Source organism: Heptranchias perlo, chromosome 33 (assembly GCF_035084215.1).
Source record: "Heptranchias perlo isolate sHepPer1 chromosome 33, sHepPer1.hap1, whole genome shotgun sequence".
Lineage (NCBI taxonomy): Eukaryota > Metazoa > Chordata > Chondrichthyes > Hexanchiformes > Hexanchidae > Heptranchias > Heptranchias perlo.
Genome location: NC_090357.1, coordinates 6,631,522 through 6,650,689, shown reverse-complemented (window position 1 = coordinate 6,650,689; position 19,168 = coordinate 6,631,522). Strand labels below are relative to the sequence as shown.

Sequence of the window (19,168 nt, the reverse complement as noted above, 5' to 3'; positions counted from 1 at the left end):
GGACGGGTAAGACACCATCAAGGTTAAGATGAGTTGGTTCAAGTATTACTGATTAGATGAAGCCAGGCTAGGGTTTTTAAAAGCCTTTAGATTGTAGGAATCAGGCAATACAGAGGAAGCTAAGGAGCATCACAGTCCTAGGAAAGAATGGGTTGGAGTAGAAGACAGTACAATGATTCCTGAGTGGCTGCAGTGACTATTCAAGCTGCATTTGCACAAATGTAGCATCACAACGAACGAGAGCTACAGTTGTAGTGCAAGTGCAGTCTGAAATGTAATGCAGTATTAACATGCCTCTGCACAGCATCAGTGTCATTAGATCATCTGCTACCCTTATTCAGCGACAGTGCATTGGTAGTAAATTTCAGCCAACATCTCAGCATATTCAATGTCCCTCTTCCTCCCCTCTCCCTTCCTGGTCATTAGTCTTGGTTCAAGTCTGAATGGTTTTGCTAATGATAAAGAAAATTGCTAATGTCAGTTAGAGCCGTCAGCAATGATGTGTCACCTAAGAAAATGAAATGTAAACCTTGGTTAATGAAAGATAAATTGCACCCTGGCTATACAGCAATGATATTAAAAACACTCTGTGCAAATAAAATCATTTAAATATTACTATATTCATTTAGAGAACTCGTCCATGAACAGATAATATAGTGCATAAAGATTCTAAGTGATTAAAAAAATGAACATGTACTACTCTATGATCAGAAAGGTAAGGGTAATAGAACTGAGAAAATTGCCTCCCCAAAATCCAATGGATGACTGCATTTTGTTCCCAAACCTAAGTTTTTTTTACTATATTAACAAATCTAGGTGAAAGGCCAAGGCTCGTAGTATAGGACAACCTCTGTACATGGCCTTCTTCGATCTCGCAAAGGCCTTCGACTCGGTCAACCATGAGGGACTGTGAAACATCCTCCTAAATTTCGGCTGCCTGCAGAAATTTGTCACCATTCTCCGCTGCTCCACGATGACATACAAGCCGTGATCCTCACCAACGGATCCACCACAGACCCAATACGAGTGCAAATTGGAGTCAAGCAGGGCTGAGTCTTCGCACCAACGCTCTTCTCCATCTTCCTCGCTGCAACACTCCACCCCATCACCATGAAGCTCCCCGCCAGAGTGGAGCTAACCTACAGGACAAGCGGGAAACTGTTCAACCTTCGATGCCTCCAGGCCAGAACCAAGACCACCCCAACTGCTGCATCGAGCTGCAGTATGCAGACGACGCCTGCGTGTGCGCACACTCAGAGGCAGAGCTACAAACCATTGTCGATGCATTCACCGAGGTGTATGAGAGAATGGGCCTCAGGCTAAACGTCTGGAAAACAAAGGTCCTCTACCAGCCCGCTCCTGCCACACAACACTGCCCACCTACCATCAAGATCCACGGTGAGCCTCTGGACAGTGTGGATCATTTCCCACACCTTGGGAGCCTCCTCTCGGCGCGAGCAGACATCGATGATGAAATTCAAGAACGACTCCAATGTGCCAGTGTAGCCTTTGGACACCTGAGGAACAGAGCGTTTGAAGACCAAGACCTCAAATCCAGCACCAAGCTCATGGTCTACAGAGCAGCTGTGGTCCCCGCCCTCCTGTACGCATCAGAAACATGGACAATGTACAGCTGACACCTCAAATCCCTGGAGAGATATCGCCAACGTTGCCTCCGCAAAATCCTGCAAATCCACTGACAGGATAGGCGTACCAACGTGAGCGCTCTCTTCCAAGCTAACATCCCCAGTATTGAGGCACTGGTCATGCTCAACCAGCTGCGATGGGCAGGCCACATTGTCCGCATGCCCGACATAAGATTCCCTAAACAAGTGCTCTATTCCGAGCTCCGCAATGGCAGGCGATCACTAGGAGGGTAGAGGAAACGCTGTAAGGACACTCTCAACACCTCCCTAAAAAAATGCAACATCCCCACCGACACATGGGGATCGCTTGTCCTAGAACGCCCAAACTGGAGAAGAAGCATCCGCGAAGGTGCCAATTACCTCGAGCGTCACCAAGTGGAGGCCAAGCATAAGCAGCAGAAATAGCGCGCAGAATCCAGAGCGTCTCACCCACCCGCCTTATTAAACACTACCTGCCCCACCTGTGGCAGAGTCTGCGGCTCCAGGATTGGACTATTCAGCCACCGCACAACCCACCCTCCCGGAGTGGAAGCAAGTCATCCTCGACCCTGAGGGACTGCCAAAGAAGAAGGACAGCACCTGGATTTTTTTCTTAAAAAGAAAAGGAGAGACGATGAGGTAAATCAAGAAGCAGTAGTTAGGTGACACAAAGCTTGGGTTTTAAAGTTTGTCATGGAAGAGATACATCACAGTGCTCTCAACTCAATGTCCCAATCTCAGAACACACTCCTACTTCATCACAATCAGGCCTTCGAATTTCCCTACATAGCCTGTCCTTGTAGTTGCTTCTAAGGTAGTCCAATTAATGGCCATTTTTTTTTGTGTGGGCTATGGGCTATCTACAAGTGGCTAGTACAAAATAATGTCTGGTGTATAGACAAAGAGATAATCATCATACAAGGCCTTTTTATTTCACCATCATTCAATGAAGAGTTCACATCACTGTAGCTTGAATCACCCCATATGTTCATCGCATGCATCTATTTCCAATAATACTTTCCACTTAAAACCAGTGTAGCACACCAACATTACGCAGATTATTGTGATTTTTAAAACAAAATATTACTGATGGAGTATATTTACGATGTCTTTGCAACAGTCAAATGTCAGGAGATTTGTCCACACTAATCTGACATCTTGCCACTCAACTCCACTACCTGTTAGAAGACTATGGCATATTTTGTTAATTTTTTGTGTCATCACAGTGAACAATATCAAATCTAAGGAATGGAACATTTTCCACTCTTTCTTTCAGTGTCAGTGTCATGTATTCCAATTTCAGATGCAGCAAGGGCTGCTTAGTGAATGAAGCTTTCTCTTCATTGCTCCAACAATGCATCTTGAGCCAAAAACATCAAATGAGCCCTCCCCACTGCATCAGTGTGAACATTTCCAATTTTCCACATTGATCCGATGGCCGCCCTAAGCAAGTGTATCAATTTTTGCCACATTACATGCACAGTTTTGTGCTGAGTTGCTGCATCCACTAGGAACTCAGTTAACATTGCCCCAAACTCAGTTCATTTAGGACCAATACAGACTGCGCAGTGAGAGGACTTGCAGCTCAATCCAGTTTAACAAGGGTACAGTATTAACAGTTGGGCCAGCTAATTTCTTGTATCACTATAAATTCTTTATCTACCAGCTGATCTCCTGTAGAATTGCTAATGGGTAGTCTGGAGTATCACTTAGTACTGCCCATTCTAAATCAGGAACAGCAGCACCTTAGGAGGGGGACCGAGTGAGTGGGATGCAGAATTTTAAAATTAAAATCAATGGGTCTCAAGAGAAGTAGGGGCATTTTATACTTTTCCTTTAGGTAATTATTATCTTTGAAACAAATTCTTATGACTCACCAGAGTTGTAAAATAACTGCAATCTGATAAGAAAAGTTTCAATAAATATAGTAATTTGGGGCCAATGGGATGACATGAGAAGAGTGACAATGATGTATTCTGGGAATTGTGTTCTGTCTGCTACATCCTTGAGCCTCCACATCAGCTGGGAAAATGTCAAGCTCTAGAAATGAGGCGGAACTCAAGTCCCAGGACCCAGAGGGGCAGGCCTATGGAGGAAAACACTGGCCCAGAAATCACTGGGAAAATAATGGCGAGTTCATGGCGCTCGTCATTATTAGTTTGTGAAAAATCCAGAAATTTGTGGTGAAGAAGAGATACGCGATGAGTTCCGATTCTCCACAAATTGCTGGCCATTAGCCTCACCAAAACCAAAAATATTCCAAACTCTCTGTGAGCCTCTCCATTGAAGTTCATTGCATGTCATGAGATTTCGGGATTTACACCGTTGATGCAAATTAATCACATCGCAACCATTTAGGGCTAGTAATTCATGTCGTAAGGACCCTGTTAATGACATGATTTATGGTCCTGACATGCCACTCAACCTTGGAGGCTTAAAAAAGGAACAATAAAACTGTGGCACCTCACTCCAGATTTTTTTTTAAATTTGACATTTAAAATTTTTTTTTCTTACTTTTCCTTTCTGTCTTTTTTTTCCTCTCTCTCAAACCACTTCCTTTCTCTCTCAATTCCTTTTCTACCTCTAATTTGACTCTAATTTATCGTATTTCATTCTCCGTCATTCGCTGTTTCTTTGGTTAAGGAGATAGGTCATTGAGCACGATGTTCATGAGGTCCCAGACTTCACCTCCAACAATTACAAGGAGCTCATGAACTTCTTTGTCACCAAGATTGAGACCATTCATTCAGCTGCCCCTGCTGAAACCCTCCCTACCACACCAAGCCAAGCTTCCCTCAAGATTCCCCCCTGCCATAGCTCTGAACTCACATCTTTCTCTAGTTTCTCTCCCATCTCCTCTCATTCCCTCTCTGAGCTCAACCTGGCCATGAGACCCAACTCCTCCTCTTTCGACCCTATTTCCACTAAACTGCTGATCACCCAACTTCCCTTTCTGGCCCCCATGCTAGCTAATATTGTAAAATGTTACATCTCCCCTAGAACTGTCCCACTCCCTTTCAAATCTACTGTCCTGCACCCTATCAAATCTGCTGTCATCATCCCTCCTCCTCAAAAAGACCAACCCTTGACCACTCTATCCTTGCAAACTTCCACCCCATCTCCAACCTCCCTTTCTTCTCCAAAGTCCTTGAACGTCTTGTCGTCTCTCAATTCCTGCCCATCTTTCCCTCAACTTGAACCTCTCCAATCAGGTTTCCGCCTCTACCATAGGACTGAATTGGCTCTAATTGAAGTCCGAAATGGACATCCTCTGACTGTGCCATGTTGCACTCTCTCTCTTCCTCATCCTTCTCAACCTCTCTACAGCCTTTTGACACAGTTGATCACACTGTCCTCCTCCAACACCTCTCCTCCGCTGTCCAGCTGAATGGGACTGCCTTTGCCTGGTTCCACTCTTACCAGCCGTAGCCAATGAATCTCCTACAATGGTTTCTCTTCTCGTTACCTCTGGAGGCCCCAAGGATCTATCCTTGGCCCCTCCTATTTCTCATCTACGTGCTAGAGGGTTGGCAACCCTACTTTGTGACAAGCCAGATCTGTAACTGCAGAACACTTTTTCAGATCACTAGGTAGCTGTTTTGCTGTTTAAGAGAAACTTAGCATCCATTGCAACAACATGCAACAAAACAGAACCATGCCATGTCCCATGTTGTCTCAGGCCTTGTAATGCATGCATGATGTTTCATTTTGGCTACATTACCTTTTACTGCATTTTATTTGCACCAGAAAACCATGGAATTTTGAAATGAGGAGATTTTTCAAACAGGCGGTTGTACTTTTAATGGACAGGGGTCCGTACATAGAATATAAATGATTATGAATTTGTCAGCCACTGTAATAGTGACCCCAGATAAACTCTAGTTAGTAGAATGGCCGTTACATAGCTCAGATACTGTAACTCCAAAACATGAATCATAAAGTTCAGACATCTACTATGTTAATTTGCAGTGAAATATTTAACTTGGATACCAATTTTTGAGTGGTCATTCAGTACTCCGATTTTCAGTAACATGATAACGTTTTGTGCAAGAGTCTACTCTTGAAAGCTTCCCATCAGATACCTTACCATGATTCCAGAACTAATGGCCCTGTATCATTCAGGTCTTTTTTAAAAGCCACCATGGTTGCCTAAATTTCCTATTTTCTTTTGACGCCTGCGTCTTCTATTGGGCACAGGATTCAAGGACTAGAAGAGCTTTCCTGGATCCAAATTCTCTATACCAATGAAAATCTTAAAGACTTTGATCAAGAACCCACTCATCTTCTCCAAAGAGTAAAGTCCCAAGGTATATAATCTTTTCTCAAAACTCAGCCATCTACATTCAGAAGTCAGTCTTAAAGCCCTCCTCTGCACTCCCTCCAATAATTCTGCATATTTCCTGCGATAAAGAAACCAAAGCTCTGCAGTCTTTCAAATGTGGCCTCATCAAGGCTACATAGAACTTAAACATCACCTCCTTAGACTAATATATCCCAACATTTTATTTGCTTTCTTCACTGCTTGCAAACACTGAAGCAATGATTTTAAGAATCTATCCAACAAAACCCCCAGAACTCTTTCCTGCTCTATGGCCTCCACCACGTTACCATTTAATACGTAACCCACAGCCTCACTTCTTCGTAATTTCATGATTTTAAACTTGTTGAACGCCATCTGCCATCACTCTACCCCATTGACCTAACCTGCCAAGACACTGGGCAAACTCCCTACTCCTCTTCAAAATAATGCCATGGGATCTTTTACATCAACATGAGCAGGAAGACAGACCTCAGTTTAACACCTCATCCAAAACACAGCACCTCCAAAAAGGCAGCGCTCCCTTGATACTGCATTGAAGTGTTGGTCTAGATTGTGTGCTTCGGCCCTGCAGTAGAACTTGAACCCACAACCTTCTGAGTCAGAGGTGACAATGCTACCAACTGAACCAAACTGACAATTGTTCACTTTTTAAATGTTGCATTTCATCCATCACTTCAAGATTTCTATTTACTGTTGGTCATGAATCACAACAGCCAGAGATTATTTTTGCTGGCTGGCTGGTGGTGAACCCCCTTTCTCCCCACCACCCCCCTCCCCCCAATTCCAATTCATCTGTAGTTTAGATTCTGCTCCTTTTTAAACCAGTGGATGCAGTAAAGTAATAAATTACCTGTTTGTAGAACTGCATTCAACTGATCGTGGCGCTTTCTAAATCAAGTTTTACAACTTACAAAATCAGCAGACCAGTTGCTGACAAGTTACCCACATAAAAACCACAATCTACCAGCCTCATCTGTTTATACAGGGACCTGTTCTGAAGGCTCGGAGCAGTAGATTGCTATTTTAAGGCCATAACTTATCAGTGGCTGCTCCAGTGACTGTTAAGTTGTAAAACTCGATCTGGAAGGCACCCGTCTGGCAGAATGCCATATAGTTAATTCAGCCTCTTGCTACTCCACTGGGAGTTAAACAATAAATTCTGAATTATATAAGGCTGAAAGCCCAGCTGCCTTTTGTTTCATCTTGAATAACTTCATCATAGAAAAAAGCAAACACTCCGATGCATTTGACAGGCCTTTTTCATGATTATGGATGGTGGAGATGAAGTATATGTCCTGGCCAACATTCCTCCTTCAACCATCAGATGTTGGCATGTATTAACAGGTTAATATTGAACCAAAATAGTGAGGCAGTCCTGCCAATTTATAAATCATTGTTGCGACTGTGCTTAGAATACTGTGTACAGTTCTGGTTGCCAAGGTACAAAAAAGGTTATTGCAGCTATTGAGAGGATACAGAAGAGGGCAAGCAGGATGATTGAAGGGATGGAGGGATTGGATTATGAGGAGCGATTATGTGAATTGGGCATGTTCTCAATGGAAATGAGAAGGTTGAGGGGTGATATGATTGCTGGTTTTAGGATTCTAAAGGGACCAGATAATGTAGACCATTACAAGCTATTTCACCTTGTTGAGCACAGTGGAACCAGAGGACATGGCCTGCGCTTGAAGAGGGATAAATTCAAAACTAATCTATGGAAACATTCAAGCCGATTTTAACTCCAAGCCAATTTAAGGCAGTAGAATTTTACTCACCTGCTGTTCCACCTATAAGGCCTGGGGTATTTTAACTCCTGGGCCTCATTTAAATCCCCTTGACTGACTAACTAACCAAACATTTCAGGCGGAAAATTGCATGGCCCAGAGGCCACCCGCCGAGACCAGGTAGGTGGCAGGATTGGCTGCAAGGGCTACCCGGAGGGGTCGTGGAACCTGGAAAGGATGGGGGGGGGGGGGGGCGAATGGGGGAGAGGAGAGGAGACATAAGGCAGGGGAGGCATAAGCTTTTCTTGTGGGGCCTGGAGGAGCACAAAGAAAGTAACTTATCTTTTTAGGCCTCTTCTGGCCCCGATCTTCTTCCAGCTAAGTTGGTCTGGCGGGAAACTCATCGCAGCTTCCCACTCAGTCTGAGTTAAAATTGCAGTCAGGTCCCGACATGCACATGTAAAAAAGGCTTTGGGCGGGTGTCCTTGCCACCTGCTCAGTTGCGTGAGTTAAAATCGGCAACCGTTAGTTCCCGGCATCTCTAGGGAGGGGAAGTAACCGAGGCGATTTTAATTGCCCACCCAGTTTCTGCCAGATGGGTAGTGTTAAAATCGCCCCCATTATTTCAGTGAGCGAGTGGTAAATCTATGAAACAGACTCCCAGGAGCGATGGTGGAAGCAGAGAGTGCTGATTCATTCAAATGCAAATTAGATTTCTTTCAGAAAATAATATTTTGGGAAACAACACATGGGTAATTTGAGACATGGCATATGGTACGTATAGCATGCTGGGGAGGAACAGGTGACATTGGTTCCCAAAGCTTTCCATCACTGGGGGTTTAACTTGGATCATGCATGGGTCTGTTGTAAACTAATTGAGATTAATTGGCATTAGTCACCGACTCTATTATCATTGTATCATGCGACTACCAGAATGATAGAAGGCGAACTACATGGACCTTGGGGTAGAAATTACTATGCATTGTGCCCGTTTTTCAGGTGTAAAATGGGCGCGCGCCATGCTGATAAATTTAGCAGTGGGACAGCTCGCACCTAATCTGTTTGGGCGTTCGGGCCACTGCTAAATTCACCATTCTTTTTTTTTTAAAGACGGCCCAGGCAGCCGCCTAAAATAGGCTTTAGGCCCCTTGCATACGTTAACTCGGGGCCCAATAGCTGTTTAAGAACCCCTCTGGGAAATTTGTTTCCGATGAGCAGAGCAAGTGCCAGGCCTGCCCCCCTCCAGGATTCTTCAGCTGCTGCTTCTGGTGCCAGGAGGAGCAGGAATACTTCCCTGATTCCACAGTCATCGCATTCTCTCTCCCCCCACCCCCTCCTCCCATTGCCCGCTACAACCCCACTAAGGCAAGTGGCCCGACTTTCGTCATCTTCGTATGGGATGTAGCAACCAGCTGAAAGGGTTAGTAAAGACTAGGCAACTGAACAAATTTTATTTGTGAGAGCTTGAATTTTTGAGTCTGAATTTTTTTTTAAAAATGAGTGTCACTGGGGAGCAGCGCAAATGATGCCTTACAAGCACTCATATGTTCCGTGATTTATTTTATTCAATGCTTGCAAATCATATGAGGCAAATTAAAAAAGGTAGATTGCACACACAACCCATTCACTAGTGTGGCACATGGATCAGGGCCCCTGCTCTACAGAGATGTCAATTTTTTTATGCTGTAACTTTATCAGCCACTTCCATCTCATTGGTTAATTGGCTTAAAAATCAATTAGCAAACACAGATACATAGCAAGCCTGTGTTCAAATACCTTGTTCACTAGGGATGTAATTCTCATCATAATCCTCCTCCAGGATTAATTGGTCCCCTATCCGCAGTGCAGTTGCTGTCATCTCAGTTTAAAGGTGTGACGGTGCTTACCTGGGGGATGAAGTACAAAGTTACACTGGGCACATGAATGGAACCAGTATAGTATTAAAGCAAAAAAGATTTCTTCTTATTCCAATTTCTAACATGACTGCTCAGGACTGATATAGTACAGATGCAAGAAGCAGGGGCCATAAAGTACAACTCCCAAATAACAGCATCGACGGTAATATTCGCCATTTCCTTTGATAAAGCACTCAAGGAAGGAGTCACCTCTAACCTACTGCAGTGCCTCACCACCTCTCCACACACCCCCAGCACTCACTGACCAAGGACAACCCCAGCCTGGTCACCAAGCACCCTCACCCTAACCTATAGAACTGTATAACCATATATGATGTTCACTGCACTCACATGGAAGCATTGTGAAACATCTACTATAAGATATACTCTGTATGAAACCATCTCCCAAGAGTGTAAATATTTTGTACAAGATAAAAAGAGCTGTACCTTCAGTACTTCTTTTAAAAACTGAAACCATTATAAAGAATTGCAATTAGAAGAATTTGCATTTATATAGCACCTTTTACAACAACCTCCGGATGTCACAAAGCTCTACACAACCAATTAAGTATTTTTGAAGTGTTATCACTGTTGTAATGTAGGGAAATGCAGCAGCAAATTTGTGCACAGCAAGGTCCCACAAACAGCAATGAGTCAAATGATCAGATAATCCATTTTAGTGATGTTGGTTAAGGGATAAATGTTAACCAGGACGCTGAAATAACTCCCCTACCCTTCTTTGAATTGGCAACAAACCTGGGACCTGCCTGGTCTGTATGCTCAGCTACTCACTGCCTTAACTAACTGAGCAATTGGAGGAGCCTTAATCATTTGATTTTTAAAAATGAGTTTGATGAGGGAACTCCCTCGTTAACAGGCTCCACATGGAAGTCTTTCACGCACAGAATTAACACACCAGTACTGTAGAATCAAATCCATTACCTCAAGTTTAAAAGACCATCATAATTCACCTACGACAATGTCATAAATCATGACTGTTGGCAAGATATGGTTGATTTAACCAAAAGTTTTCAACGAAACAAAACATGCAAATTCCTTCGCTGGAAGAGATGGGAAGAACAAATGGGTGAACAAAAGCTTATAAACAGCTGGTTCCACACAGACACGTCAGTGCTGCTACTGCTGTCAAAACCAGGTCCACACAAACAATAGGATTAACCAGGATTAGTTAGGTTACATGGATCGTGTACCTAGCTCTTTTGTGCACTATTAGTGGATATCTCTGAGTTCTCCAGAATATCTGTTAGTAAGCATGTAGGATTCAGTCAAGGATGCTGGGGGTCAGAGATGTTCACTAGGATTTCTACAAGTTACAAAATAAATGTTGTTATCAGCTGCGTCCGTTTGAATTATCAGCAACAGAAGGTCTTGCCTTAAGACATGTCTTTAGAAGTTGCATTTGTACTGAAAGCTGCACAGTTCAGTCCTCAATAAACATTCATTAGGAAATCCAAAAAAAAGGAACTATTTTTGTTTCGTACCTCCGGAGGAAGCTTAGAACAAGTTGAGCATGCAACCAGAAGATGGCAATCATAGAAAATGTTACGTTAAATAAGAAGAATTATTCCCTTAGCAACCACGTTACCACCAACAAGTATGTTAAAGACTGGTGCCAATAAAAATTGTCCCTGTGATCACAGCCAAGACAACACTGCATTTAGTTTTTTTAAAAAAGCAAAAATCAGCACTGGGTGATGCAGGTGGTTTGAATGCGATTCTTTTAATTCTGCAGCTTGGATTCAACTCCAGCCTGAACTAATCGGATGAATGTCTCCACTCTCTATCATTGCCATCTATAAAGGTCCTACACAGACAGGCAGTCTCAGCTCAGATTCTTGGGTCCATGTTGCAAAACTAAGGTTCTCACTCAGAGATCACAGAAATGAAAGGTGTTAGAAATGGAAAAGTCAGAGTGGTGCAGTAGAGGCTGGGGCAGGGTAGAGGGGAGCTTTACTCTGTATCCGTCCAGGTGAGGTTGACGCGGAATCATGTGCCCCAATAGGGTTCCACTGCCAGCAATGAAACCTCTAACAATGAGGAGCATAAAAATTCACAAGAAAAGAATCACTAAGTGACCGAAGTTTTATTTTTCAATCATTTATAAACCACACACTTTTCCACGCTGTTATTATCACTACAAACAGCTTTATTTGAATCTGTGGTAATTCTACCATCAGTTTTTAATTAGCAGTTTTAAATTTAGCCAAAATCGATAATTTTACATTATACACAAGATATAAAACAAGAATCACATCCAATATGATAAATGAAATACAAAAATTAAGAATGCCAGGCTAACTTCAATTGATAATGCAATTGTCTGATGGGGTGAACTTTAGACCTGAGTTTTGAAGAATTTACAGTATGAAAATGTCTTCATGTTGACAGCAATTTTTAACATCTAGATATTTGCAATCCCTTATGCAAATACTGTATGTAGAATCATTTACAGAAAGTCTTTAAAAAATATTTTGCAGAAAATGTTTCCAAGTACATGACAACCAGCAAGGTCCTGCAAGCAGAAGATAGGTCTGCTCTGAACATATGAGCAAAAAGCAAAGTATTGCAGATGCTGGAACTCTTAAACAAAAACAAGAAATGCTGAAAATACTAAGCGGGTCAGACAGCATCTACAGAGAGAACACACAAGATGTTTTGAGTGTGGACCCTTTGTCAGAACAGGTTCTTAATATACTTTGTGATCAAGTCCCACTCCAGAGAACCGAGCACAAAATCTAGGCTGACACTCCAGTACAGTACTGAGGGATTGCTGCACTGTCGGAGGTGCCGTCTTTCGGATGAGATGTTAAATTGAGGCCCCGTCTGCCCTCTCACGTGGTTGTAAAAGATCCCAAGGCACTATTGCAAAGAGCAAAGAAGTCCTGCCCGGTGTCCTGGCCAATATTTTTCCCTCAACTAACGTCATTATCACATTGCTGTTTGTGGGACCTTGCTGTGTGCCAATTGGCCGTATTTCCTACATTACAAGTGACTACACTTCAAAAGTACTTCACTGGCTGTAAAGCGCTTTAGGACGTCCTGAGGTTGTGAAAGGCGCTATATAAATAAGTCTTTTCTTTATCAAAATTTCCTGTAGGGCGCAGTATTTTTCTGACCACATGGGGGTGCCAAAGCACAACTATATTGGTTTAGGGATGGAAAGCCAACCTGCACTCCCGGCCTGTGCCAGCATAGCACCAGTCTTTGACTGGTTCAGGCAGGGCAAACAGGCTTCAGTCAAATCTGATCGAGTTAACTGCTTCAGGTATGGTAAAGGTCTAATTAATTGCCTGCCCAGTAACACTGCCTGCCATGTTTTGGCAAGTCTAAATGTGGGTGGGATCATATGAACGAATGAAAAAGCGAGTGAGGAAAAAAAAGACAAAAAATCCAATGCTTACCCTAATTGTTGGACAGTACAACCTCATACACCACCCTCCTCAATCAGTAATAACGATAAGTTATGGGGGAAGGGCAGGAAGAGGCAAAAAAAAACGACTGTCGGCAAAAACACCGAGAATTTCCATGCTGACTCAATAAGGCAATCAAACAAATACCTGAAAATTTAGCTATAAAATTGTTCATTTAAAGTTAGCCCCACATGGGCCTGTCCTCTCACTCGAGTATCTAAGCTCTGCTGTCTCAGAGTTGCAAATTTCACAGAAGTGCCAGCTCCTGTTCACAAATTCTGTGCTTTGTGCAAGAGTGATGTAACATGGGAGTTGTAGTTTTCATCCTGCTCCTGTGGAACTACAATATCCAGTGTGCATAACAACTTGTGTCACATGGACAACTGAGCACAGCATTTACAACTAACAAGTTGGGGGGGGGGGGGGGGGGGGGGCGGGGAATGATTTTTAAAAAACTCATTCTCAACATTTTATAGAGTTTAAACCATTAAATTACATTTTCTGATATTACAGTTTTAATTAGAATGCGAATTTATGTGTCACTGAGGGGACTGTTTGTGCTAGAGTGTTAAATGCTAAGCTGGGGCAAGGTGGCTGGAGTCATCGGTTCTGGTAAAGGACCATCTGTTCAAGGTGCTGGTCATTGGAGATTAGCTGAAGGGGAAAAATCTCCTTGGTGGAGTACAACAAAAAAAAAAGTATTTTAGAATGTAAATAACCAAATAAGAGGTTTTAGGGAGGAAATTAAAAAAAATTAGTTGCACCTGACTCAAGTTTTGTAAAATGGTAGATAAACTGTATTACAAACATTACAATTGTGTCTTTCAGTATCAGTAATGTGTGTAACATTTTTAACCTATATCCTCCGTAAGCTTCATCTCATTCAAAACTCTGCCGCCCATATCCTAACTCGCAGCAAGTCCCGTTCACCCATCACCCTTGTGCTCGCTGAGCTACATTAGCTCCCAGTCCTGCAACGCCTCGATTTTAAAATTCTCAACCTCATGTTCAAATCTCTCCATGGCCTTGCTCCTCCCTATCTCTCCAACCTCCTTCAGCCCTACAACCCCCACCGAGATCTCTGCGCTCCTCCAATTCTGGCCTCTTGTGAATCCCCGATTTCCATCGCCGCACTATTGGCAGCCATGCCTTCAGTTGCCTAGGCCCTAAGCTCTAGAATTCCCTCCATAAACCTTTCCGCCTCTCTATCTCTCTCTCTCCTTCTTTAAGATGCTCCTTAAAACCTACCTCTCACCTGTTCTAATATTTCTATGTGGCTCGGTGTCAAATTTTGTCTGATAACACTCCTGTGAAGGGCCTTGGGACGTTTTACTTCCTTAAAGGTGTGATATAAATGCAAGTTGTTGTTGATAAATTGCTTCAGTAAATTTATTGTATTACAACAATGAGCAAACTGCTATTTGAGGAACCATGGTAAACATTAAAGCCACGGTCCAGGTCCCGAGGTACCTCGAGTAATGCAATAGGAGACCTAGTAGTGTTTGATATATTTCCTGCAATTTCATTGTTCACCTGTCATTACTGCATCTTTCCGTTAATTTTATAATAAATGGACAGAGAATTTGAACACGCCCTCTCAATTTATATTCTACCAACCACCCTGGTAACGCATTTTTCAAAGGAATTTCTTTTTAGCCTAAGGAAGATCAGTTGAAATTGCTCTGTGATGTCAAATTGTCTTTGTGATTTCATTCCATGCTGGATATGTGGTTACCAGGGGCTGATGACAGATATTTTTCAGTCACAACATCCTACAGACCAGTCACAGTGATAAAAACCAATCCTCAGTAGTTACCGTGGAAATGACCATGTGGTTACCAGGGATCAAGAAGCCATTACTGCGAACTAAAATCTACCGAATCCTCGCTCCCACCGAGTCCACCTTTACCAGCATTGGTCCAGAGTCCTGTCAATCAAATATAGAACAATCAGGTTAAATGCGTGCTTACCGCAACCAATGAGATTCCTAGAAAGTGACAAAGGCACTTGATCACAAACGGTCAATGAGTGCACTAGAAGGGAATAATGATAGGTTTTCTAATTTGAATAGTTAGGATTTTCTTTTAATCCAATTTTCTCTTCGCTTCTGGAGGTACTGACTCTTGCTAGGGTACAGTTCTATCACAGGTGCCTGCCCTCCAGTAGTTTGCCCAAGTGGCCATTATTCACGCAAATCCAGAGAGTAAGTGGCAACAGGAAATCTGACCGCGGAATGCATCACGGATGAATCCAAATCAAATCTCCACGTGTACGCTTTCCAGCCAGTTATCACCAGGAAGTGGGAACCCTGGCTAATTTGTGTAAAGCCCCAACTGTTACAGGACACACCATGGGGCAAGTCTGTGACCCCAATAACAGGCTACGGCACACAGACAGAAACACAACCTTTTAACAAATTTTTAATAAATATATAATTATTCATGTGCTTCATCCAAACAAAGCTCAAGTTTGGAAGGACACAATCCATATTTCTATTTTTTTTTAGTTTAAGCGGACACAACTACGCTTTACTGAAATCCTGTGACAATATAGTTGTATTGGATATGTGCTCTCTAATATGCCTGATAAAACTCTATTTTCCCAGCCACCTAGTCTGTACCCCTTCAAATAAACCACTTTTGCCTTCTCAGCCTCAATGGTCCGTACTACACAGCACAACATCTAGGAATATATTAGCACAAATGCGGTGAGCTGGTATATTCAGACCGCATTACTCATTTCATCTGCATACTAAAAAATAAATGTCAAATATTTGCTGTGACAACTCGATGGAAATTATGGTATGTAAATAAAATATTTATACAGCTTATGGATCAATCATAACATGGTTTGATCAATTTACTGTTTAATAGAAATTTGAGGCTCATCTTTTAAATACTGTAGTCACAGGACCAGATGTAAATAAAAATGATAGTTTGACACGAATGATGCAATAATGAAATAAGCATAGCACAAAAACAAAAGAAACTAATGAAACACTAAAATGGTGAACGTAGCCCATTTAGCCTGCTTTTAATTTGCACTTTCAAGATGGACTATAACTCACTCGCAATCTCATTGAAGGGCAAATTGGTTAAATATTTGATGCAGAGGATGATACAGGGCTATGGGGAAAACAGTGGGGCAGTGGGATTAGTTTTGGATTGCTCTAGCAAGGAGCTGACAGAGACACAATGGTCTGAATGGCCTCCTTCTGTGCTGTGAACTTCTTTGGTTTATTGTTTACAAGACATACATATCCTATGCAAAATAAAAGCAAATACCTATAAATATTTGGACTGTCATTCTGTAGCCTCTATACTTGACAGTAGCGTTTCTCTATAAATGATGATTATGCTACTGTCAAAATGGAGTTCCCTCGTGAAAACATACACTGGAGTCAGAAATAAACAAGAATAAAAAAAGAGACAAATCTACAGAGACAGGCAACCGACACCAACAAATGCTGCTGTTTCACCTCACTGAGCATGACCCAAAGTGGGCACTTGTGGATTATGAAGGTCTTTAAAGTAAAACTGAAAGAAACGCTAGCATGGACAGTTTGAAGAGATTCTGCTCATTCTCCAGTAATGAAAAATTGAGCAGTCAGCAGATGAACACATAAATAGGGCTCAAGATATAAATACTAAAACCCCAAATGCGATGCAAAGTTTCCAGTATTTGGGACTACAGCAGGAACCAATCTTGAATGGAAAACTGTACCACAGTATTATAGCCCTGCCTAAAACCTTACAGTAGACATAGAGGGGTACAATTTTGATCTCTTTGGCAAACAAAAAACAAGGCATCAGCAAACATTCAGACAAGATTATAGAAATACTCATCAAAACAATTCATTACGTCACTTGTGCATGTCATCATGATGAAAAATGGCACATGTCTGTTCTCCCATTCATCCCCTCCCCAAATATGTCTTTAAAAATGACATTGTGATGTACAGATACTCTGGGCCAGCTGTGGAATGTCATTCCACGAGACAGACCAAGGATCTTCATTCACCAATACAGATTAAGCTTATAAAGCAAGGACTTCCCCAAGTCTCTCAGAATGTTCGGTGCAGTACATTCCTTCCTGTCTCTCAGTTTAAGATTGGCAGATTTGCACATAATTGGATTGTTAATTTAAATTCCCAGCTCTGAGCATTTTTAGAATCCTTGTAGCCTGCTTGATGGATGATAAGGTGGTTGGGATATACAGAACTGCTGTAATCAGTGAGTAAGTGTATTCAAGCCAAACTGCATGACACTGAATAGCAGGAGATATGGGCAGAGAGAGAAGGGAGGGACAGAGAGAGAGAGAGAGCGAAGGGGGGCACAGAGAGAGAGAGGGAGAGAGAGGGGGGCGCAGAGAGAGGGAGAGAGAGGGGGGCGCAGAGAGAGGGAGAGAGAGGGGGGCGCAGAGAGAGGGAGAGAGAGGGGGGCGCAGAGAGAGGGAGAGAGAGGGGGGCGCAGAGAGAGGGAGAGAGAGGGGGGGGCAGAGAGCGAGAGAGAGAGAAGGGGGGGCAGAGCGAGAGAGAGAGAAGGGGGGGCAGAGCGAGAGAGAGAGAAGGGGGGGCAGAGCGAGAGAGAGAGAAGGGGGGGCAGAGCGAGAGAGAGAGAAGGGGGGGCAGAGCGAGAGAGAGAGAAGGGGGGGCAGAGCGAGAGAGAGAGAAGGGGGGGCAGAGCGAGAGAGAGAGAAGGGGGGGCAGAGCGAGAGAGAGAGAAGGGGGGGCAGAGCGAGAGAGAGAGAAGGGGGGGCAGAGCGAGAGAGAGAGAAGGGGGGGCGCAGCGAGAGAGAGAGAAGGGGGGGCGCAGCGAGAGAGAGAGAAGGGGGGGCGCAGCGAGAGAGAGAGAAGGGGGGGCGCAGCGAGAGAGAGAGAAGGGGGGGCGCAGCGAGAGAGAGAGAAGGGGGGGCGCAGCGAGAGAGAGAGAGAAGGGGGGGCGCAGCGAGAGAGAGAGAAGGGGGGGCGCAGCGAGAGAGAGAGAAGGGGGGGCGCAGCGAGAGAGAGAGAAGGGGGGGCGCAGCGAGAGAGAGAGAAGGGGGGGCGCAGCGAGAGAGAGAGAAGGGGGGGCGCAGCGAGAGAGAGAGAAGGGGGGGCGCAGCGAGAGAGAGAGAAGGGGGGGCGCAGCGAGAGAGAGAGAAGGGGGGGCGCAGCGAGAGAGAGAGAAGGGGGGGCGCAGCGAGAGAGAGAGAAGGGGGGGCGCAGCGAGAGAGAGAGAAGGGGGGGCGCAGCGAGAGAGAGAGAAGGGGGGGCGCAGCGAGAGAGAGAGAAGGGGGGGCGCAGCGAGAGAGAGAGAAGGGGGGGCGCAGCGAGAGAGAGAAGGGGGGGCGCAGCGAGAGAGAGAAGGGGGGGCGCAGCGAGAGAGAGAAGGGGGGGCGCAGCGAGAGAGAGAAGGGGGGGCGCAGCGAGAGAGAGAAGGGGGGGCGCAGCGAGAGAGAGAAGGGGGGGCGCAGCGAGAGAGAGAAGGGGGGGCGCAGCGAGAGAGAGAAGGGGGGGCGCAGCGAGAGAGAGAAGGGGGGGCGCAGCGAGAGAGAGAAGGGGGGGCGCAGCGAGAGAGAGAAGGGGGGGCGCAGCGAGAGAGAGAAGGGGGGGCGCAGCGAGAGAGAGAAGGGGGGGCGCAGCGAGAGAGAGAAGGGGGGGCGCAGCGAGAGAGAGAAGGGGGGGCGCAGCGAGAGAGAGAAGGGGGGGCGCAGCGAGAGAGAGAAGGGGGGGCGCAGCGAGAGAGAGAAGGGGGGGCGCAGCGAGAGAGAGAAGGGGGGGCGCAGCGAGAGAGAGAGAAGGGGGGGCGCAGCGAGAGAGAGAAGGGGGGGCGCAGCGAGAGAGAGAAGGGGGGGCGCAGCGAGAGAGAGAAGGGGGGCGCAGCGAGAGAGAGAAGGGGGGGCGCAGCGAGAGAGAGAAGGGGGGGCGCAGCGAGAGAGAGAAGGGGGGGCGCAGCGAGAGAGAGAAGGGGGGGCGCAGCGAGAGAGAGAAGGGGGGGCGCAGCGAGAGAGAGAAGGGGGGGCGCAGCGAGAGAGAGAAGGGGGGGCGCAGCGAGAGAGAGAAGGGGGGGCGCAGCGAGAGAGAGAAGGGGGGGCGCAGCGAGAGAGAGAAGGGGGGGCGCAGCGAGAGAGAGAAGGGGGGGCGCAGCGAGAGAGAGAAGGGGGGGCGCAGCGAGAGAGAGAAGGGGGGGCA

General features: G+C 45.0%; 1 protein-coding gene across 7 annotated transcripts in view; it reads right to left on the bottom strand.

Moving 5' to 3' along the window:
* Positions 1-19,168, bottom strand: part of LOC137301436 (centrosomal protein of 164 kDa-like) — a 133,668-nt gene that overhangs the window by 108,963 nt on the left and 5,537 nt on the right. For 6 of the 7 annotated variants that reach the window (XM_067970937.1, XM_067970938.1, XM_067970933.1 and 3 more), the window contains exons 2-3: positions 14,813-14,923; positions 9,447-9,556 (exon numbers count right to left, since the gene is read on the bottom strand). In XM_067970937.1, the coding sequence (XP_067827038.1) occupies positions 9,447-9,528 (82 nt within the window). In that variant the 5' untranslated portion in view covers positions 9,529-9,556; positions 14,813-14,923. The remainder of the gene's footprint in view (positions 1-9,446; positions 9,557-14,812; positions 14,924-19,168) is intronic. The other variant, XM_067970934.1, reaches the window with a different exon arrangement.